The following is a 23,631-nucleotide window of genomic DNA, read 5'->3' on the forward strand; positions in this document are numbered from 1 at the left end:
ACAGGGACCCGTCGCTGGTGATTGCAGCTCAGGAAGGGTGGGATGGTGGAGATGAGGCCAGAGGCCGGAAGGAGAATTTTATTTTGGAGGTTGTAATCCTCCTCCTAAGGATTTTACTAAGAATCCCGTTAATTTATCTATTTTGACATGATTACTCTTGGTAGCAGTGTGAAAGCTGGATTGGAAAGTGTGCTTGGGGACAGGAAGACCAGCAGCGAGACTCAGTGTGAGATGTGAGAAACAGCGGGGGCTCATCAGGAGCGGGGGCAGGCGGCTGGAGGCCTTGAGCTCTCGGCTTGTGTGTGTGTGTGTGTGTGTGTGTGCGTGTGTGTTCACCTGTGTGGTTCAGTAGTGTTGTGTATTCACACTGTTGTGCAGTGGAGCCTCTAGAACTTTCTCACCTTGCAAAGCTGAAGCTATACCCATAAACAGCACTCGCCACTCCCCTTCCCCCAGCCCCTGGCCACCACCGTTCTACCTTCTGTCTCTGAATTTGACTCCTCTAGGGACCTCATCCTAAGTGGAATCATGGAGTATTTTGTCTTTTTGTGACTGGTTTACTTTCCTTAGCATGGTGCCCTCCAGGTTCATCCATGTTCAAGTGTGTAGCAGGATTTTATTATTCTTTGTTAAGGCTGAGTGGTATTTTGGAGTCTGTGGATCTGTGAGATCGCTGAGTGGGTGGTAAGTGTCTTGGGGAGAGACCATACACTTGGTGTGACTCACTCCCACTGTCCTGGTGTCTCTGGAGCTGGGTGTGGGGACAGGGAGAGACAAAGGGCGGGGGTGTGATGTTCACCCACAGGGCATGGCCTCGCAGGTCTCAGCCCTCCTGACCTTGCTGCTTGGGAAAGCTTTCTTTGCACTGGCAGGTCAGCTGGGGTTGAGGTGGGACCAGGGGTGGGGAGTGCTCCCCTCCAGGGCTCTGAGCTGCCTCAGCCTCTGACTTGAGAGCTTCCGCCGTCCACCCAATCTCTGCGGCTTCTTCCACAGTTTTTCTTGACTGTTGAGAAGAGTTTCTCAACAGTTAATGTTAGAGTAATTCTGGGGAGCTAGTCTGGGAAAGACTGTCCTGGGATGATGATGATAGGAAATGACTAACAACAGTCATTTCTGTGTAGCCTGGTTTATTTGGATGGAGTGAGTCCAGAACTTTGCATATGGTGGGCAGCAGAAATACCTGTCACCTTCCCTGGAGGTGACAAATGGTAAAAAATCTGCCTGCAATTCAGGAGACCAGGGTTCAATTCCTGGGTCGGGAAGATCCCCTGGAGAAGGAAATGGCAACAAGCTCCAATATTCTTGCCTGGAGAATCCCCATGGACAGAGGAGCTTGGCAGGGTACAGTCTTTGGGGTCGCAAAGAGTCAAACATGACTGAGTGACTAACACTTTCACTTTCTTGACTTTCTGAGGTTGCAGGTGAGGTTTTCAGACATTAAGGTCCTATTTCTTCTCAGAGCCCATGGAGCCCTGCCGCGTGGGTACACAGACCAGAGGGCAGGAAGCTCAGAAACAGCCCTCCCTCAGTACCTGCTAGATGAGGCCCTCATTTAACCCTCAGGACTAAGTAGATGGTTTTATCGGAAGTGAAAAGATGAGGAAAGCTAGCCCAGGGGAGCTGAGTAAGTTGCCTGGAGTCCCGGGAAGGTCTGTAGGTTGGAGCACTTCTGTTACACACAGGTCCTTCTTGGTCGTTTGTCTTGAGGAGCATCCCCAAGTAGCTCGCGGATCCCGTAGCCTAGCATTCCTTCCTTACAGCCTGGAGCCTCCAGTTGTGATAGAGAGCATCCCTGATAAAGAGCGGTGGTCCCCACTGCCAGCTCGTCCGCAGCAAGCATTTGGGCATTCAGCATGGGGTACTGAGAAGGAACAGCACGGTGTGTGATGAGAGCAAGCAGACCTGATTTCGTCTGAAGGGACACACCTCGGGTGGCGACATATAAACAGAGACAGAGACCGGCAGGACCCAGACCGCAGCAGGAGAGGAGCAGCACAGACAGGGCGCGCGGTCCCGCCACCCCCATCTCTGAGCACTCTCCCGTGCCTGCAGGACCTAGCAAGCCAGCGGGAACAGAGCTCCTCTCTGCTCTCAGAACTTCACTCCTGACACCAAATGTGTGAGTCTCCCACACAGCTCAGCCAAGGCACTGACCGTCTGAGTCAGGCCCGCGGGTTAGGGCTCGCTCGCCCCGCGAGTCGGCCGCCCGCCCCCACCCCCGGCCGGTACTTCTGACCAACTGGCTGTAAACTGGGAGTTCCCATGACCTCTTTGGGTTTGATTATTTGCTAGAACTGCTCATAGAATTCAGAAAAACCCTTTACCTACCATTACCAGTTGATATATTAAAGGCTACAGATGAACAGGACGGGTCCAGAGGGTCCCATGGGCAGGAACTTGGGTCCCCAGTGGAGTCTCATCTGCCACCTCTGTCCCCAGCCCCGAAGCCCTGCAGCTTAGGTGTTCATGGGGACCTTGCTAAGGGGGCATGATTGGTGAAATCTTTGGTCATTAGTGATTAACTTGACCTCTAGCCCCTTACCCTTCTAGAAGGTTGTTGGGGGGGTAGGGAAGGGCCAAAAGTTCCAACCCTCTAAGCACTCGGTTGCCCCACTCCCCCAGTCCCTATCCTGAGGCTCTCCAGGAGCTCCCAGTCTCTTCTCATTAGATACAGAAACCTTTGTCACTTCAGAATGGCGGTGGGGCGGGCAGAGACTAAGTCTGTACTCCTCCTCGTGTCACGGGAAGCCCGCTGCTGTGCGTGCTCGGGTGAGGGCAGCTGTGAGAAGTACCACTGTGGACTGGGGGTGGGTGGGACGCCTTGAGGCTGTTCCCAGTTTACTGTGATTGAGTACTAACATGCTTTTACAAAACTATTGATTTTATACTCATTTTGGATTTGCAGAAAAGGTGCAGAGATTGTCAGGGAGTGGCTGTATGCCCTGCACCCATCTTCCTCCAAGCGTTCATGTAACCTTGGTGCCTTTGTCAGAGTCAGGAAATTAACATCAGTGTATTGTTTTCTGTGTGACTTTGTATCCTTGTGTGTTAATCGCTGTTGGAAAAAAAATCACAGAAAGGGGAATTGCTAAGGGATCAAAGGAAACACACAGTTTTATAATAGGCGTTATCGAATGGCCCTCCACGTGGTTGTGGCTTATCCACTCCCACCAGCAGTCCGTTAGAATACCCTTTGCCCCACACCTGCGGTCTTTTTTCTTTACTTACCACTGCACATCTGGTTTTGAAAAATGCTTGTGTTACATTAAGTTACTGAAGCATTCTCAAAGTGGAATTCCTCCCCTTTTTAGCACCCAACTGGTCAGCCAACTTTGATGTCCCCATGGAGACGACGCACGGTGCTCCCTTAGACTCCGTGGGGTCTGACGTCTGGAGCACGGAGGAGCCTATGCCGACGAAGGAGACAGGCTGGGCTTCTTTCTCAGAGTTCACGTCTTCCCTGAGGTGAGTGCGTGCGCGGCTCTCCCATCCTTCCCACCTGAGGACCGGGCGTGAGGCATGTTCCCAGTTGAATACAGTGCCTTAAACAAGATTGAAAAATCAACGGGGGGGATGTAGACACAGCTCTGAGTTACGAGGAAGCACCACCCTCTTCCTCCCTGCTCTCCTCCTGGGTGAGCTGGGAGGAGGAGTGGATGATAAAGTGGGTTGAGGAGATGGCCCAGGGAGTCAGGGGCAGAGTGCTGACGGTGGAGCCCGGGAGTTCCTGAGGGGCACCTCCGTGGAGAGCGTTATGGAGACACTGCATGTACCTTGCATTTAATAGATGATACTGAACGTACATTCCGCTTGGAGCTAATCTAGTACTGTAAATTTAGGGGTAGGTGTGTCAGATGTGACTGTCAGTCTTGTTAATTACATTAGTCTGAGCAACAGCAACTGATCATTTTGTAGTTTTCCTGAATGATATTGTCAGCTTTGAGTATTAACCATGGATTTCATGTCTCCTTACACTTATTTTGATTTGCTTACTGTTGTTTCATTTTGTCTCCTGAAAAAATGGGGTGGAGGTTTCCACCCCCCGACTTGAAAGACTTGCTTTCCCTGTTCTAACAAGACATGTTTTTAAATAGTCACTGTAATGGCAAAGATTAGAAAACAACCCGATGTGAGCTAGCAGTTACCATTGTAGACAAATCAGGAGAGGAGACTAAAACCCACGTTGCTTCATATCACCTCTGATAGTAGCAGTAAGCCGTTACTCAGAGGTGAAGTGAGGTTTATGGAAAATGTCTCCAAGATACAAGGAGATGCTGGTTCTCCTCCGGTACAGGGCAGCCAGGTTTCTGCCTCTTGCTCTTCTGGTTACTTGAGAATGCTGCTGAAGCAACTGCTTCCCTTTACAAGCCCTTGTGCACGGGCCATGTTGTCTCATTAAACATCATCAACAGGGCCAGGCCGTCTGGGCAGTTTGCCTAGAGGTGATAGGAGTTTTGTAAAAATGGAACTGTAGATACAGTTGATAGTGTACAGGGTATGCACTACTGTCCCAACCTCGGGAGCCTGGTGCTTGTGTGAGCCTGAGGGGCTTGAGGGCATCTTGAGACTCTGGAAACCTCCGAGAAGTCCCCGTGTCGCTGCCCTGCTGACCCAACAGAACATCTCCCACCCTGGCTCATCTGCCACTCCACTCTGCCGTCCACACTCACATTTGTGTTTCTTGGAGTCTGTAACCAGCTGTGTCTCCACAGTGGATTTGAAACTAGTGTTCAAAGGTTTTCTGTGAATGATGATCCTGAGGGCCGTCTCCCACTGCTCACCTCTGAATTTTCTCTTTTCTGAAAGTACGAAAGATGCTTTAAGGAGTAATTCCCCAGTGGAGATGGAAACCAGCTCTGAGCCGATGGACCCTCTGACGCCCAGTGTGGCTGCGCTGGCCGTTCAGCCGGAAGGTGGGTCCAGGACCAGCGGACGCTCTCCTGGCGGGTGTCCGCTCTGGAACGTGACGCTGGGTTCCCTAGATCTGGGGAGTTGTCTTTGTCCACAAAGCATATTTCTAAAAGTTCAAGGGCTCAAAGGACCCAGGAAAATGAGATGTGGGTCTGATATCCTCAGGGCTTTGGGCGAAAAGCAGTTGTGTGTTTATTCCAGAACCACAGCATGCTGATCATAAAAAGAGTAAGGTATCTAAGTTGCCAGTCGTTCAGTCCCCTCAAGACAGGAAAGGAAAGAGGCCCAGAAAGGACGAGGTCTTGGCCTGCAGCACCCGGGGGGTGAGACCAGCACTTGGGTGGGCGCTCCAGGCCTGGCTGCACCCCGTGCTCTTATTGCTGGGGGGTGCTGTCTGGGTGCATTTCAGGCTGTGTGGTGGTTTATTTCTTTGCATCTTTATGAACAGGTGAAATGGCTGAGGTTGTCCAGTGGCTGTCTTACTCAGAATAGGCAGGTGTAGTTTGCATGGGCCCTGAACTGTTTCCAGCCTCATGATTAGGGCTGTGGGAAGTTGGTAAAGGGGCGAGAAGGAGGGCTTGACAGGCAGAGACAAAAAGGTCTCAGAAAATGCAGGTGCGTGTGTGGGCACAAGAGCCCAGGGGCAAGGGGGAGGAGCAACCCAGAGATCATTGTTGTTTTTGTCATTCCTCTGAAAAGTGAAAGTGACGTCGCTCAGTCGTGTCAGACTCTGCGACCCCATGGACTGCAGCCCACCAGGCTCCTCCGTCCATGGCGTTTTCCAGGCAAGAGTACTGGAGTGGGGTGCCATTGCCTTCTCCAGGGGATCTTCCCCACCCAGGGATTGAAACTGGGTCTCCTGCCTTGTAGGCAGACGCTTTACTGTCTGAGCCACATTGTATATAGATGACCTAGTTTATCCCTGAGCAGTTCTGTAAGGGGGTTCAAACACCTCCAGTTTTGTTCATAAGAAAACTCAGGCCCAGGCTGGGTGGTTTGACCTGGCCTCTGAGGCCAGGTGTGAATTCAGATGCTCATCAGCGGTTTACCACATGACTCCCTCTCATAGGGCAAACAATGACCCACAGAGAACCCCAGCAAGGTAATTTAGCAGACAGGGAAAACAGGACCTGAGTCGTGGACAAGCGAGAGGTGCAGGGTGAACGAGAACAGTGCCGGCCGAATGATGGGTTGTGGCTACAGAATACTCGGCCGCCTACTCTGCCCTCTGTTGGCAGCTGGAGCAGTGAGGGGCAGGGCAGTCATCTGAGGACAGTTGAGTGTGCAGGTAGCGGGGAGACCGGTGGTCTAGCTGGTCCTGGGCTGTAGTCAGTGACCCTTGCAGCTTCTGTCTCGTGGGCGTCATAAAGAGGCAGCAGCGGGCAGACCATCTCATGTCTCTGTCTCCAAACAGCTGAGGTGGCGCTGGGTGGGAGGGTCTGCACAGGGGGCGGCAGCTCCTAGTCCTTGTTGATGCACCTGACCATCAGCTGTGTGTTCTTTTCAGCGCCAGGCAGTGTGGCCATGGAAGCCAGCTCCGACGGCGAGGAGGATGCGGAAAGTACAGACAAGGTAACTGAGACAGTGATGAATGGCGGCATGAAGGAAACTCTCAGCCTCACTGTAGATGCCAAGACAGAAACTGCGGTCTTCAAAAGGTAACCAGGCTCGGTCATACTGGCAGCTTCAGGTTGTCGGGAGGGTGGTGGAGGAGAAGCCACAAATACTAACATCTGTAATTTGGTTGCAGTGTGGATTCAGACATTAGCCTGACATTGTTCTATTACTTCCATTAAATTTATTAAGTCTTAACAAAGAGATGGAGTTTGGCTCTCTCGGTGTCTGTGCCCTTCCCCTTTGAATAGTATTTTGAAGACTAAAGGTTGAAAAGACTGATCGGATTCAAAATACATGAGTTTGAAGAACTGACGACATACCTCTAGAAACAGGAATTGGATACAGGCAACAAAGCTGGGACCATCTAAACCATAAGTTCGGGTCTTATACAGATCATTTCCTCCAGATACAATGCAGCCAGCAGAATTCATGACAGAATGATAGCTTACAAAAACATATTTGGAAATTACCCTCACTTGTAAACTTATGTGTCAAAAAAGGAATCATAATGCAAATTAAAAGCAAAGCTGAAAAACTAGTGAAAAAGGTTCTACCAAAACCCACAGACTGCAGCTAACTCGGTGCTCAGAGCTCTGGTCTCCATCGTACACAGACCCTTTCGTATCACAAGAATAACGCGTCCCAGCTTGAGAAGTCAGCGCGAAACAAAGCATGAAAGAAGAGATGACTGTGGGCTGAGCTCACGCGTGGGTCTGTATGTAGATACTTTTAAGTTACGAGGTGGCAAACCGAATCTAGCAGTGTGGTTTTAACTCATGACCAAGGGTGTATCTCATGAATGCAAGGATATTACAGCATTTTAAAGATTACTGATGGTAATTCATAGACAAAAGGTTGGAAACCTTTTGGACTTTCAGTAGGTAAAAAAACATTTGATAAAAATTAAAGCTATTTGTGACCATTTAGCAAACTAGGAATAAGAAGCAGCTACTGATAAAGGTGTCCACTGAAAATCCACAGCAGACTCAATTCTTAACAGTGAAACATTATTTTGAAGAAATACTCATTTTCAAAGACAAGACAGACAGTGAGCCCTGCAGTTACTGCTTCTCATCAGCACTGTGCTGCTGGTCTTAGCACAAGCAGCATAAAATAAAAGTAAATAAAAGGCGTACAGATTCCAAAGAAGTAAAATGGTTATTGTTTATTTGCAGGGTCAGCTTGGTCACTCAGTCGTGTCTGACTCTTTGCGACCCCATGACTGCAGATTATTTGTAGCTTACAACTTGCTATATAAAAATTCCAGTGGAATCTGTATGTAAACATTAAAATTGCTAGTAAAGTTTAGCAAGTTTATTGAATACACGCACAAGTCGATTGCATCTTAGAAGCCAGCACAAGATGTCTTAGATGTGCCCCCTCCCCTTTACATGAAAAGTTAAACCTTGTCTGTATCTGAGACCGAAAGACCTAAATGCACAGGGGGAGACATCAGTACCGTGTTTCCTTGTTGTTCAATCACCGAATCGTGTCAGACTCGGTGACCCCAGGGACTGCAGTACACCAGGCTTCTCCGTTCGTCACTATTTCCCAGAGTTTGCTCAAACTCCTGTGTATTAAGTTGGTGATGCTATCCAACCATCTCATCCTCTGTTGCCCCTTTCCCTTCCTACCCTCAGTCTTTGCCAGCATCAGTGGCCAAAGTATTAGAGCTTCAGTCCTTCCAATGAATATTCAGGGTTGGTTTCCTTTAGAATTGACTGGTTTGATCTCCCTGCAGTTTAAGGGCCTCTCAAGAGTCTTCTCCAGCACTACAATTCAAAAGCATCAATTCTTTGGTGCTCAGCCTTCATTATGGTCCAACTCTCTTATCTGTACATGACTCCTGGAAAAACCATTGCTTTGACTCTATGGACCATTGCCAGTAAAATGATGTCTCTGCTTTTTAATATGCTGTCTAGGTTTGTCATAGCTTTCCTTCCAGGGAGCAAGCATCTTTTAATTTCATGGCTACAGTTACCATCTGCAGTGATTTTGGAGCCCAGGAAAATAAAATCTGTCACTGTTTCCACTCTTTCCCCTTCTGTTTACCATGAAGTGATGGGACTGGATACCATGATCTTAGTTTTTTAATGTTGAGTTTTAAGCCAGCTTTTTCACTCTCCTGTTTCACTTTCCTCAAGAGGCTCTTTAGTTCCTCTTCACTTTCTGTCATTAGGGTGGTATCATCTGCATATCTGAGGTTGTTTATATTTTTCCCAGCACTCTTGCTTCCAGCTTGTGATTCATCCAGCCTGGCATTTCACTTGATGTACTCTGAATAGAAGTTAAATAAACAGGGTAACAGTGTATAGACTTGACATACTCCTTTCCCAATTTGGAACCAGTCTGTTGTTCCATGTCTTGTTCTAACTGTTGCTTCTTGACCTATATACAGGATTCTCAGGAGGCAGGTAAGGTGGTCTGGTATTCCCATCTCTTTTAAGAATTTTCCACAGTTTGTTGTGATCCATGCAGTCAAGGGCTTTAGCATAGTCAATGAAGCAGAAGTAGATGTTTTTCTGGAATTCCCTTGCTTTCTCTGTGATCCAGAGAATCTTGACAATTTGATCTCTGGTTCCTCTGCCTTTTCTAAGTCCATCTTGTACATCTGACAGTTCTCGGTTCATGTACTGATTACCTTGCTAGCATGTGAAATGAGTGCAGTTGTACTGTAGTTTGAACATTCTTTGGCATTGGCCTTCTTTGGGATTGGAATGAAAATGAAAACTGACCTTTCCAGTCCTATGGCCACTGGTGAGTTTTCCAAATTTGCTGGTGTATTGAGTGCAACACTTTCACAGCATCATCTTTTAGAATTTGAAACAGCTTAGTTGGAATTCCATCACCTCCACCAGCTTTGTTCATAGAAATGCTTCCTAAGGCCTAGTTGACTTCATACTCTAGGATGTCTGGCTGGAGGTGAGTGACCACACCATCGTGGGTCTCCGGGTTATTACGACCTTTGAGAGTTTGCTGATTACCATGTTTGCCAGAAGGGCTTCCCAGGTGGCACTCGTGGTGAAGAACCCGCCTGCCAGTGCGGGAGACGTAAGAGGTGCGGGTTCAGTCCCTGGGTCAAGAAAGCCCCTGCAGGAGGGCATGGCAACCCACTCCAGTTCTTGCCTGGAGAATCTCATGGACAGAGGAGCCTAGTGGGCCACAGTCCGTAGGGTCGCAAAGAGTCAAGACGCGACGAAGTGACTTCACAGCACGTTTGCTAACTTTGGCATTGCTTCTCAATGGATTTCTCCTCAAAATCTCAATGGAGTTTTTTATGAAAGGGAGAAACTGATGGTAATTTTCAGAGAAGACCGAGGAGAGCCGTGAAGAGCAGGATCACTGTAAAGAGGAGAGTGAGGGGCCTCACCGTGGTAGCTGTCAGCGCTCACTGTTGCTAAGACGATGCCGTGGCCGTGGTGCAGGGCTGTGCGAGCAGACCCGTACACTGATGTGGTCAGGTGACAGTGAAGAGAGAAGGGACGGATAGATTGTAAATATCCATGTAAGAGAACAAGTTAAACCTCTGTTCTTGGTACGGGTAGGAAAGACAAAGTTTCTAGTCTTCTAAAAGACACAATAAAGTGAAAGAAAAGACAAGTCATAACTAGCAAAGAAACACACAGGATATAGGGGGAACCTAATATCAAAGGACGAGACAGTAAATAACTTTTATAATTTGACAGAGGATACAAACAAGGCATTTGCAGAGGGAAAAGTGGACTGACTAATGGGCCAGGCCGTGTCAGTGACGGTGCCAATTCAGTGCTGTCTCATGCATGTTACATGTTAATCTATTAATTCCTAAGTTGTTACAGAAAATAGAAAACGTGCCCAAACTGCCTGGACCTTTTTATGAAGCGGTGAAAACCTAATTCCAGAACCAGATGAAAATAATTACAGAAAATGATCAGCTTATGTCACTTACAGGCAAACTAAATGCAGAAATCCTATGTGAAATATCTGCTAACTGAACCTAATAGTATACACAAAAAATTCGTAATGATTGGTTCATCTCTCAACTGTAAAGATGGTTCAGCATCCTTAAGGTATACCAGAAATACTTCATAATGATCCGTTAGTTTATCCCTGAATTGTAAAGATGGTTCAACATTAGAAAATCTGTCTGGGTAATTCAGTGCATATTAACAGAATGAAGAAATCATTTGACATTTTTGATGAAGCGTTTGGGGGAAAAAAAAGTTGTATATGATTAAAACTGAAAGCACCATGGTTATCATCCCACTTTCCAGATGGGAAAATGCAGTACTGGGATGGAGTGGTGTGGTCAGTCTCATGGTAGTTAGAAGAAAACACAGTGTTCTGACCTGAGGGCAGTAAGGGGCTTCTTTTTTGAAACAAAACAAACTGCCTTTAAAAGCATAAACCTCACGCAGAGGATAGGATTGGGTTACATCACAGTGAAGAATTTCTGGTTGATAAATTACTGTAGACAAAATTAAGAGGCAAATGGCAGATTAAGGGGGAAAAGTTTACAGTTCTAAATCAGCCAGAAATTAGCATTTAATATTCAAACCAGTAAGGAAAAGAATGAAAATCCATATCGGAAAACAGGCAAAAAATAGCAACAGGCAGTTTATAGACAAGGAAACCCAAAGGGGCAAAAAGAAGAAAAACTCAGATTCTGAGAACTCAGACACATCTTACTAGAGCAGCAGGAGGGGAACAATGGGGAGCGTGAGTGTTGGTGGGTGTGGGGCCGCAGGAGCCCCAAGGCCCTGCTCGTGGTGGATGCTGACCGGGGCAGTCATTCTCGGGGGCAGTGGGGGCTTCCTTGTAGTTGGAAAGATGACTGTTTTCCAGTCCTGGATGTGAAGCCTGAGAGGGGCCCGAGTGGGTACCCTGGGCCGGAGGCAGGCAGTGGCGACTGTGCGGCTTTGTGTGTACAGGCTCTGGTCTCTGCGAGGTGCGCTGTGCGACGGGAGGTGGGCGCCTCGGGGTGCTGTGCTCCAGTCAGCAGGGCAGGCGGAGCTCCCAGCTGAGCTGGGACCGTCCCAAGGGCAGGGAGGGTGCGATTCACGGCTAGTCACGGGTCTCAGAATCCACATGGGTAAAATGACTGTACATTTTACAACAATGAAGGTAACAGGCATGGAACGCATCAGCATAGCAGTGTTGAGCAGGGAATGGAGAGTAGGGATGAATTAGGAGGAGGAATGGGCTAGACTTCGGGTCCCTTCCCATAAATGTATTGCCCCAAGCCATCTGAAAGCCACTCAGAAGTCATCCTAAAATGAGGTTTCTCACAAGCAGGTCGAAGATAGGACCCAGCACTAAGGATGGTGGGACCTGTAGCTGCCCTCAAGCTCCGTTTAGTGCTGTCTTGAATTGTGTCACCAAAAAAAAAGGGAAATCCAGACAGAATAGGCAAAAGTCTTAAGTTTCTAGTCCCCAGACAGTGGAGACGCCAGGAGCGTTGAAGGGGTGTTTCATGTCCCCAAGTCCTCTGACCCCTAAGGCTCGGTTTGCCTCGCTCCTGGCCACTGTTCCCGCTCTCTCCCGCCACGGTTTGTCCTTCTCAGGCCTTGTCAGAGACAGCTCGAGAAGCTGGTCCTGGCTCAGCTGCATGGCCTCCTGCTTCCGGGACCTCAGCCAGCAAGCCGATGGGGGGCTTGGCCCTGGGCGCAAAACCTTTAACTGAAGACTCGTTCCTTCAAACAGGTTCATTTGACACCTCCTCCGAGCCTGCAGTTTTGCTTATATGCAGTCGTGGACGTAGTATTCCCCCAAATACCTCATTTTAGGAGTATTCTGAAAGTCTTGTCCATTTCTTTTTCTGTTTTGCACCCTTGGCCTCAGAGTGTTGAGATCCTACCGGTATGTACAGTGCCGCAGGGCTGTTCTTTACCAGACACCAACCGCATCACATCGTCCCTCTCTCAGCTCCCACGTGTGTGGTCCTCCTGCTCCGTGGTCTCCCCGGCGTGTCTGTGGCCCCTGCGCCCCCTCCCCGAGCATGCTTAGCCCCGGGGCTTGGCTCCACGGCCACCATGACTTCAGAGCCATCGCATGCGTCCTCATCCTCCGCCTGCTGGTGCCACCTTGGCCTCTCACGCTGCCTGTCACCCTCTTTATGCAGTGAGGAAGGAAAACTGTCTACCTCTCAAGATGCTGCTTGTAAGGACGTGGAGGAGAGCCCTGAGACGGCGGAGGGCAAGTCTGTGGCCCCCCGGCCCCCCAGCAGCAGCCCAGAGCAGAGGTGAGTGCCTGCTTCCTGCCGGCCGTCTCAGCCCTGCCCCGCTTTGTCTCCTGGGAGCCGCGAGGGGCACGGGCCTCGGGGTGAGGGCCATTACAGCTGTCCTCAGCTCATCAGTAACTGCTCAGCACGGTGGTGTTCCTCAGTCCTGTATGGCAGCCAGGTGACTGAGCTGAGAACTCACGTGTCGCAGCGCGCCTCCTGGCCCAGAAGCTGAAAACTGTCTGCTTCTTGGAGGTAGTGTCACTGGTTCTCTGAGAAGTTGTTGGGGGTGGAAGGGCCTCTCATTCTGGCATACCCCCTCCTGTTTTTCTTGAAGGGGCACCAAGTTGGGGCTGATACTGAGCCCCTCCAGGATTGGGTTCCCTCTGTCCTGCAGTCACCCAGCTACCAAGACAAGCGGCTCCTGTGCCCACTTGTGCAGATGTGTCCACGTGACACTCAGGTGGCTTCCCAGAGTGCAGCTCCCTGTGTGTAAGCTCAGTGTTCTGAACTCTTAATGTGAGTCCGTCTTTGGTTTTATTTTTGCAAAATACTTATCTTGTCCGGATGAAGTATGAAGCTCCTACCTGCAGAGTCAAGGGATTTGCAGTATAACGTTCCCTCTCTAGTGGGCTTAAGCTTAGCCTGAGCCATTGGTCTGGAGGCACAGGCCAAGCCCCAGCCTTCGCCCGTCCCCGAGGGCGACCGTAGGCCCCACAAGCCAGGACAGCCTCCTGCTGCATCAGAGCTTGCCTTGGACCACACAGACCTCTGCTCAGCCCTGCACAGAGGGAACTTTTTTGATTGAATATATCCAATATATATTGAATATATCCTATGTATATATATATATAGAATCAAAAAGATATCCTTTTTTGATTGTAGATTCCTTCCATAAGGAATAGAGGAACCTTAGGAAGCCTTTTCAGGGACGTGCTTTCTGCTCACCTGACCCCTCAAAATCCAGGCATTTTAGGGGCAGTATAACCAGTGGTTACCAGCAGGGGGCACTCTCGGTTCAAAAGTCCGTAAACCTCCTGTTCCTTGTGTAGCAAACCCAGCTTTTCATTCTCTTGAGGAATTACTGCTAGAATGAGGGCTTTGCTTTTGCAATTAATTACTTTGTATAAACTGAGTCGGTTATAAGAACTACTTGTACCTGTTGGCTCTAGTGGAGGATTTGGGAGGAAGAGTCCGAGGGGCCCTCTAGCTGTGGGGGTCCAGCCTGAGCTGTGCTGCTCAGGGTCTAGGTAAGTCATTTTTTGCCTGGAGTTTTTTCCTTTGTTTTTCCAGAGGTCCTCGTAGATCTGACCAGTTATCACCATCTCTACACTGTCTGCCCATAAATTTCCTTTATATTGTGCGCTGCCTACAACCTAGCTAACCCGCCTGCTCTGGAGTCGTGGCTCCTGGGTCTGCTTTCTCTGATGCGAGTGAGGCAGGCCTGTGGGAGCAGTTACTGGGCTCTGGAGTGCAGGGTGTCTGCCCCAGGGGAAACCTGCTGTGTTCTTCTCCAAGCCTGGAGACATCTCCCAACCTGCAGGCCTCAGGTGGCGGAGGAGCAGGAAGGGAGGGAGGGGGGCGTCACACACTGGGAAGCGGTTTGGTCCTGGTGATAGACCCACAGAGAACACGGGGGCATGAAGACTGCCTGCTGCCGGCTGAAGGACTGGAAGGGGTGCTCTGGGAAGCGGACTCCTGACCACAGGGACAGAGGCAGGCTTGCTGATGCAGCATGCCGCATTCCGAGAGCAGCGTATGTAAAGCGGTGCTGAAGATGGAGACAGCTGCTTGGGACTTCCGTGTGCAGTCTTACCCTCGGGTCCATCTACCAAACATGAAGCTTTAGGTGCACTGTTGACTTAAAGATGTCTGTTGCCACAAAACGTTACCTCTCAGTGTTGATCAGGTGTGTGTGGTGTTGTGCCCTTGGTGTGTAGACAGGCATTTTCATACGTTGTGGTCCTACTAGTCTCTGTGGGACTTACTGTCTCCCTTTTACAGGGGGAAAATAAGCTGAGAGAGGTGGAGAAATGTGCTGAAGATCACACAGCTTGCGGGTGGCGAAGGCAGGGCCCGTGTCTCTGTGGCGTAATGAGACAGCGTCCAGTGTGGGTCATGTCTGCCATGTGTGTGGAGCTGACTTCACGGGTCTCTGTTGGGACTGACGGGCTGAAGCGGTGGACGCCGGGTCAGGAGGCCTTGTGCTGCCCACCGTCAGCACTGTCTTCTTTCCGGGGTCTTCTCTGGAAGGTGTTGGGAGCACCGTGAAGGATCTCCTACGTGCTCCAGTTGTGTTTTTGGCAGGAATGTCCTGGGTACCCTGTCATCACACACACACACACACACACACACACCCCTGTCATCACACACACACACACACACACACCCTGTCATCACACACACACACACACACCCCTGTCATCACACACACACACACACCCCTGTCATCACACACACACACACACACACACACACACACCCCTGTCATCACACACACACACACACCCCTGTCATCACACACACACACACACACACACACACCCCCTCCCCCCAGCGTTACCCTGACCTTTGCTTCATGGGAATACGTGTTACAGGGCACGCCTTTGTTCTCAAAGTTGGTCCTTTTAAGACAGACTTTTCTCTTGTTTCCCCTCACCCCTGCCCTACCTCTTCTCTGAGAAGCAGAATCCTACTTTTCCAAGTGAAATTTCATTTGGATGGCAGTGCATGGAACATGAAAAGCTGTGCTGAAGGAGGGGTGATCAGATAGCTACCGAAGGCTCAGGGAACAGTGGCTGCAGACCGCTGGCCCTTCTGTCCCCCTGCTTCTGGTGGCGAGGTGGGGAGGGCCTCCCAGCACCTGCTGCTCCGTAGCTCTTGTCAACTCAGCCAAAGCTTAGAGCTGTGCGGTTAGTTTCTGGAGCTTTAGGAGCATTCACTTAAGAAGCGTTTTGTGGGGTGACTCCTGAATGCAGGCTTTGTTCTAGGCCCGCCTGAACAGTGTTCTGATGGACGTCGTCCACCCCCTCCAGGGGGGCGGCACGGCGTTGGTCTCTCTGGGAGTCCTGAGGCCGTCTCTCGCCCCCCTGCAGGACTGAGCAGCTGAGCGTGCCGGGCGACGTGGCGGTCAATGGCCCCGTATGATGAGGAGCCCCCCATGCTGCTGACCGAGGGCTGCGGGCGCCGCGCAGGTGGGGCTCCGGGCTGCGTGGGGAGCCCGCCGAGCCACCGCCGCTGCACTCACTCTGCAAGGGATCAGGACCAGCAAGCTTTCTATTCTAGTCTAAGACGCTGTACAGAGAAACCCAGACGTGTACAAATGTTGCACATTGACAAATACCAAGAATTTTTGCGTATGTTTATATTGTATTGTTCTAAATAATGGGTAGCCTGTGAAATAAGATCTTGCCACCCATGTAATAATAGTAGTAATACTATAGTTAAAATGGCTGTAAGAATAGTTTTATAAAAGTGAATACACAGATCTATTGTATTTGAAACATAACTATTTGACAATTATTAGTGTGACCAAAGTATTAGGCAGTTTTCATACATTTTTCACCTTGTACAAAATTCTGAATTCATTTTTCTTCCAGGTTGACAAGGAGTTGTAGGATTGAAATGCCCTCTAAGTGTTATTTTGGTTGTTCTAACTTACAAAAGTGATTTTGAATAAGAAATATTTGGTGTTCTTTTTATAACCAGTTTTTAATTGGTAACTGTTTTCTGTATTGTTTAAAAACGGATCAAAAAATGTAAGTCTATTGGTAGAGATTAAGTATTTATTGCTACAACTTAGTTGATAATTGTGTTACTGTAAAGCCATACGTTCTGTTAAAGTCTTGTTTGCTTGAACTGTTTATCCCTACAGGTGAAACACTAGAATATTGGGAGTGTACATGGCTTGTGGTTTGGGTTTTTTTTTTGTTTTATGTTTTGTTTTGGTTGTTCATCTGCCTTTTAACCCATTCACCAAAATTTACCTTGTTAATAACAAGCATCACCAATGAACATTTCAGAGCAATCTGCATCTGTAACATACCTGAATCGTATTAGGCAAGTCAGTGGGGAAATGCTCGTGCTGCTAATGGAATTAGAGTGCGTTCATTTTACAGGCTCGTCTTTTTAAACTAGAAACCAGAGTCCAGCACCTCAGCATGTTCATTGTTTTACTGTACCTTGTGAGGTTTTCACTCGTAAATTCTAAACCAGTGTATTTTTTTTTAGAACTGGTTTGTGTACATATATAGTGATTATGGATACTAATTCAGTGTAATTTATAATTTTCTATGTCGATATAAAAATACATCACAGCCTTCTCAACAGCTGCAGCAATATAGCGCACATTGCCGCACAGTCGGGTGGAAGGGTCAGATTACGTCACCTCTTGCTCTTGTAGATGCGAATCAGTTTTTCATTCTGTGATAGAAAATTATTCACGTATTTTTACATCATTTGTTTTTCCTGACCAGTATTTAAAACCAAAAGGATATTCTGAAAAATGGCCAACGATTTTTTTAGAAATAGCATCCCAAGCAGCGTGCCTAAACATTACATTGCATATGGAAATAAAAAAAATCAAATGTCTAATGCCTTATTTCTGGTTTACTTTTCCACTGTAAATGGTGTGGAGGCCCTTGGTGAGGTTTCCGGAGGCCGACTAGCCCCCAAGGACAGTGGGGCCAACCGCGTGCCCTGGGACAGTCAGTGGGGCTGCCACACTGGCCTCTGCACCAACTCAGGGACCCTTTCTGTCGGGAGCTCCTCTCAGAAGACACTGTCCTCGAGCACGCTCCCCTGGACCCTCAACGCCGCCAGAGGACAGGCCTCCCCTCGCTGGTCTCAAGGGTGCTGACCGACGCGGCCCGACCTCGGGAACTGCCGGCGGCCGGCGTGCCCTGGTCTGGCCTGGTGGAGAGCTCTGCAGGGGCCGCCTGGCTCCAGGGCTGCACACACAGTCCCGCACCCTCTGGATCTCCTCGGCCTCTGCACCTTCCCAAGGTAAACCCGGCATCTTGTTCATCCCACCCGCTGCTGATGGAAGGGCCCTTGGGGCTTCTCCTTGGGGTGTGTCCTGCTCGTCTCGCCTGGCAGGGAGGGGACACGGGTGGGCAGTGCAGAGCCTGTTGGGAGTGGGAGTCTGCCAGCCCCAGGGATTGGAGCGAGTACACGCTCATTGAGTTTCTACTTTAATTTTTGTGGGTTGGCCCTACTGAATGCAAGACTACAGATGTCTATAATACCAGACCTGTATTTAAAAAAAGAAAAAAACGACAAAATAAAGCCTGGTTCTTTGTTTCCAGAAGTCTTCTCTGTACCTTGCTTGGGCTCTAGTAACCAGACAGGGTTTGGGGCCGTGAGAGCACACCACCGGATTCTGAGGGGTCGGGCTCCCTGGCACAGGATCCTGGGCTGGCGAGAAGGAGCCATGCTGGGTGACGAGCTACACGCGTCCTGCCCCCGCGGCGAGAGCAGGCGGTGTCGACGGTGGGAGCACCGTGAGCCCAAGTCTTCCTGCTGTGTGTGTCCTCCGTGTTTAGCGCCTCCCCAGCCTGGGGCTCTGGCATCTAGACCCAGCAGTAACTTGGAGGTGAAACTTCTCAGTTGTTCCACAACACCACCGCCATGGCACAGCTGCTCGCTGTCCCTGTTTCCCCATCTGTTTGCATGAGAAAATGTCCCCCTGGTTGGTACCCGTCCTCCAGAGCCAGCTGGTCACCAGGCCCCTGTGTTAGTCTGGACACACACCTCTACGTACCTGGACACCGCGGGACCTGCCAGGCTCTCAGGGCCAAGGCATCAAGGGCACCGGGGCCAGCTGGCACTGACATACTCACAAGTCACTCCACCCGCACAAGATGGAGAACTTTTCTGTCTCAGCTGCTTTTTCCGTCACATGGGAAAACCACAGCAATGAGTTCATGGATATAAAACAAGAAATGTTAGTATGAACGCCCTGCTCGCTTCTCCAGCTGCTAATGTCACCTACTGGCCTTTGCAAATCTTGGCTTCGAGCCTGGGTTTGAGCTGTTTACAGCCTGCACCTCTGGAGAACTCAGGTGCCTTCGCTCCAGAAAGATGGATTTAGTAATTTTCCTGCCCCAGGGTCAGCTACCTCTCGCGTCTGGCGCAACACCTGTGTTCAGTTTTGTCGGGACGGAGCCACGCCCCTTGCTTTGTCCACTGTCTGCTGCTCCTGGACCCCGGGGACAGGCCAGGAGTCGAGTTGCTTGCCTCACTCCACAGCCAGCCTCTCCTTTGATTCAGTTTCTTTGTCTGCTTCCTGTTCCTGTCCTTACTGATGCCTTTCCTGCTGAGCCCTTCATTTCAGTGGTCAGTGTCTGGGCTTTTCCCTTACCATCTCTGCCAGTCCTTCATCGCTTACCTAGTGAACAGAACAAAGTGCTGCCTTTGAATTTGTTCCCTGAGATGGCTTGTATGTGCTGAAAGATGAGGGCCACTCAGCTGACGGTGTTTCATACCACATGACGTAAGATGTTGGGTGGTTCTGTTTTTATTTCTCCTGTACGGTTCTCTGCTTGTTAACCAAAACTGAGATCTTCAAGCACTGTCCTAAAAGCTTTATGTGCATTAACTTTCCTTCACAGCAGTTTTATGAGATGGACGGCTGTCCTCATTTCACACAGGGATGAGAGGGGCACAGATGTTAGTTTTGTGAAGGTTAACTTCAGGATTTAAAGAGCAGTGCTCAGTGTGGAAATGCTCAGCTCATGTCAGCTGCTGCTATCAGTAGCTGTTGGTTACTGTGGTACACGACCAAGCAGGTCGTTATGGTGTTTATTTTTTTCTTAGAATTTGTCAGTTTGGTGTCAGAGTAGAGCAGTGAGTGGAGACTGTCAAACATTGTTTAGTGGCCGGTAGAACAATAGAATGTTACAGGCATTGCAGTAGGCAAAGCCAGGTAGTGAACAAAACACGGACCAGTGTGTGTATGAGAATCACACTTGGCGGGGTTACAAGAGCAGTGGCTTCTGAGGGGCGCACACTTGCTTCTGGTTCCAACCCCAGCTGGCTGCTCTCGTGGTCACTGGCGTTGTGTAGTTGCAACAGAGGCCATGTGGCCTGCAGACCCCAACACGTTTATTCTCTGGCGCTTACAGAGAAAGCTCGCTGGCCCCTGAAATAGGTCAGTGAAACGGAATAGAAGCCAGGAGTACACTCACAGGTACATGGTGAGTTAATTTCAACAACATTGCCAAGGCAGTTACACAGGGAAAGGAAAGTCTTTTCAGCCGGCAGCTGGCTATCTGTATGGAAAGAAATTAACCTTGAATCCTGTCAAACACCATATACAAAAAATTAATACATAGGAACTGACGGGGGTCTCCCTGGTGGTACAGTGGTTAGGACGTAGCGCTTTCACTGTTGAGGGCCCAAGTTCAGTCCCTGGTCAGGGAACTACGATTCCCCAAGCCACGTGTCTGTCACAGCTTCCCCCCACTCCCCCCCAAAAAAAAACAGAACAAAACAGGCGATTGATCTAAAAACGTAAGTATTTACATAAGCTTCTAGAAGAAAACAGTAACTAGCTTTGCAATGGGCAAAGAATTCTTAGGACACAAATCACAAGGGAAAAGAAATGAGGCTGCCGTCAAAATGAAATTTTTCTGCTCTTCAAAATGAACAGGTTAGACCGTGGACCGCCAGGACAAGAGTAACGTCTGTGAGTCAGACAGAGGACTCCCATCCAGGAAATAGAAAAATGCAGCTGAAACAATGCGGGGAAGTGGAACCAGTGGGAAAGACGAGCACGTCATCACCAAGGAGTCACACGAGTGACCAATAAGAACATGAGCGATTGTGTCGAGTCACCAGTCACTAGGGAATGCAGGTTAAAATCACAGGTAGCTACCCTTTCCCCGCTGGCAGAATGGCTAAAATTAAGACCAACATTACCAAATACTGATGAAAATGTGGAGCCAGTAGAATATATGTCCATGAAAGATATACAAGGATGCTTATTATCACTTCGTTCATAATAACAAGATAAAAACATGTCCAACAGTGGGAAAATCGGTAAGCAGATTATAGTATGTGAGGTCACAGCTGTTTACGGAGGTCCATGCAGGTGGGAGGCTGCAGACAGCAGCTGGGTGGGCTCCTGCTAAGTTGTTTGAGTAGTGTCCAGCTCTGTGTGCCTTATGGACTGTAGCCCCCCAGGCTCCTCTGTCCATGGGATTCTCCAGGCAAGCATACTGATGGGGGGAGTTGGGGTTTGCCATGCTCTCCTCCAGGGGACCTTCCTGGACAGCAGCTGGATGGACTCACTCATAAAACAAGTGGGAAAAGGGAGCCAACCTCTGTCTGGTGCTGCAGCTTCCCTGGAGCAGCTGGGACCTCATCCTGGATCAGCCTGCCCCACAGTGGGCGACTCCATCCAGAATATTCTAGGGTCCCCTACACAGAGCAGGCACTTGGCACCATCACAGGAGATGGTTTGAGGCTGGACAGACTGTCATAAAGCCATTAGTCAAAAACAGTGAACTCGGAGAAAGAAAGAATCATGCCACCTCTGAAGAGCTTACAAGCTGAAATTCCAAGATTGATGTACAGAATTCTAATGTTAACAAGAAATCATCCACTTCCATAACTAGGATCCACTTCAGGTGAAACTGATTTTATCAAACAGTCTCATAAAGACTATATTGTCATCCTGTTTATTTAACTTCTATGCAGAGTACATTATGCAAAATGCCAGCCTGTATGAATCACAAGCTGGAATCAAGACTGCTGGGAGAAATATCAACAACCTCAGATATGCAGAGGATACTGCGCTAATGGCAGAAAGCAAAAGAGCCTCTTGATGGAAGTGAAAGACTGAAAAAGCTGGCTTAAAACTCAGCATTGAGAAAACTAAGATCATGGCATCTGGTCCTATCACTTCATGGCAAATAGATGGGGAATTGACGGAAACGGACACTTTATTTTCTTGGGCTCCAAAACCACTGTGGATGGTGACTGCAGCCATGAAATTAAAAGAGGCTCCTCAGAAGAAAAGCTATGACACACCTAAAAAGCAGAGACATCACTTTGCCGACAGGGGTCCGTATAGTGAAAGCTTTGGTTTTTCCAGTGGTCACATACAGGTATGAGAGTTGGACCGTAAAGAAGGCTGAGCTCCAAAGAATTGATGTTTTTGAACTGTGGTGCTGGAGAAGACTCTTTGAGAGTTCTTGGACTGCAAAGAGATCAAACCAAAATCAATCCTGAATATTCACTGGAAGGACTGATGCTGAGGCTCCAATACTTTAGCCACCTATGTGAAGAGCCAACTTATTGGAAAAGACCCTGATGCTGGGAAAGATTGAGGGCAGGAGGAAAAGGGGGGCGACAGAGGGGATGGTCGGATGGCATCACCTACTCAGTGGACATGAGTTTGAGCAAACTCTGGGAGACAGTGAAGGACAGGAAAGCCTGGCATGCTGCCCATCCATGGGGTCATAAAAAATTGGACACAGCTGAGCGACTGAACAACAGCATCAGGACTCAAGTAAGGATATTTAGGAGGCTCAAGGAGAAAAACAAAGATACACAGAATGAAGACGTTCCTCCCCACCCAAAGAAAATTATTGTAAACAAAACATCTAGAAGAGAGGAAAACCAATCAGAAATCTTGTAAAGGAAAAACACAGCCAGTAACATTTTTTTAAAAGTCAGTAGACAGGATCAACTGTGGACATAAGTAGAGGGCTGACGGGTTAGAAGATAGTTCTGAGACCTTAGGCCAGAACCTTGCATGCATGCGGAGAGAGCTTGCAGGGCTTGGTGGATTGGTCAAGGCTGTAGCATGGTCTGAGGAGAGTTGCAGAAGATTGTGGAGAAGCAATGTTTGAACAAATACTAGCTGGTTATTTTCCAGAATTAGAAAAGACATTCTTAGATTGAAGTTGTATTTGGAATTCTAAGCAGGATAAAGAATAATTCCTTAGCACTTGCTCAGTTGATTTGAAAGAGTATGCACGGGGTATCCTTGAGACAAAATAGCGTTTTCTGGTAAGTAAATGAAATTTGTTGGTCTCATTAAAGAACAAATGGATGACCAAAGGAAAGCAGGTCTGTAATGATTATGTAGTTGTGGGAGCTTGGAGGTGGGGGAAGCACACAGGAATATACACCAGATGGGATGTACCTTGTTAATAGAATGAAGAATAAAAACCATACGATCTCAACAAATGCATAAAAAAGCATTTGACAGAATTCAACATCGTTTCGTAATAAGAAAACTCTCAGCAAATTGAGTATAGAAGGAACATACACAACATAATCAAGACTGTATATGACAAGATAAGTGATTCCATTTCCTTCCAATAGTTACCGTTCAGTCGCCCAGTCGTGTCTGACTCTCTGCGACCTCACGGACTGCAGCACGCCAGGTCTCTCTGTCCTTCACCATCTCCCGAAGTTTGCCCAAGCTCACGTCCATTGCATCAGTGATGCCGTCCAGCCATCTCATCCTCTGAGGCCCTCTTCTCCTGCCCTCGATCTTTCCCAGCATCAGGGGCTATTCCAATGAGTTAGCTGTTCGCATCAGATGACCAAAATACTGGAGCTTCAGCTTTAGCATCGGTCCTTCCAGTGAATATTCAGGGTTGATTTCCCTTAAGATTGACTGGTTTGATACTTCTGATAAATACCCAGAATTGGGATTACTGAATCATATGGTCATTCTATTTTTAATTTTTTGAGGAAACTGCATACAGTTTTCCAAAGTGGCTGCACCGATTTACATTAACTGTACAAGGGTTCCCCTTTCTCCACATTTTCACCAGTATTTGATAATGGCCTTTTTAACAGGTGTGAGGTGGTGTCTCATTGTAGCTTTGGTTGACATATCCCTGATGGTTATCGATGCTGAGCTCCTTGCTATGCTCCTGTTGGCC

General features: G+C 48.7%; 1 protein-coding gene across 2 annotated transcripts in view; it reads left to right on the plus strand.

Annotated features, from left to right (window-relative positions):
* Positions 1 to 18,035, plus strand: part of PPP6R3 (protein phosphatase 6 regulatory subunit 3) — a 125,252-nt gene extending 107,217 nt beyond the window's left edge. For both annotated transcript variants that reach the window (XM_070783088.1, XM_070783089.1), the window contains 6 exons: positions 3,312 to 3,465; positions 4,807 to 4,913; positions 6,419 to 6,569; positions 12,349 to 12,366; positions 12,629 to 12,748; positions 15,823 to 18,035. In XM_070783088.1, coding sequence (XP_070639189.1) covers positions 3,312 to 3,465; positions 4,807 to 4,913; positions 6,419 to 6,569; positions 12,349 to 12,366; positions 12,629 to 12,748; positions 15,823 to 15,874 — 602 coding nt within the window. In that variant the 3' untranslated portion in view covers positions 15,875 to 18,035. The remainder of the gene's footprint in view (positions 1 to 3,311; positions 3,466 to 4,806; positions 4,914 to 6,418; positions 6,570 to 12,348; positions 12,367 to 12,628; positions 12,749 to 15,822) is intronic.
* The last annotated feature ends 5,596 nt before the right edge of the window (positions 18,036 to 23,631 follow it).

The sequence above is a fragment of the Bos indicus genome, chromosome 29 (genome assembly GCF_029378745.1).
Source record: "Bos indicus isolate NIAB-ARS_2022 breed Sahiwal x Tharparkar chromosome 29, NIAB-ARS_B.indTharparkar_mat_pri_1.0, whole genome shotgun sequence".
Taxonomy (NCBI): Eukaryota; Metazoa; Chordata; class Mammalia; order Artiodactyla; family Bovidae; genus Bos; species Bos indicus.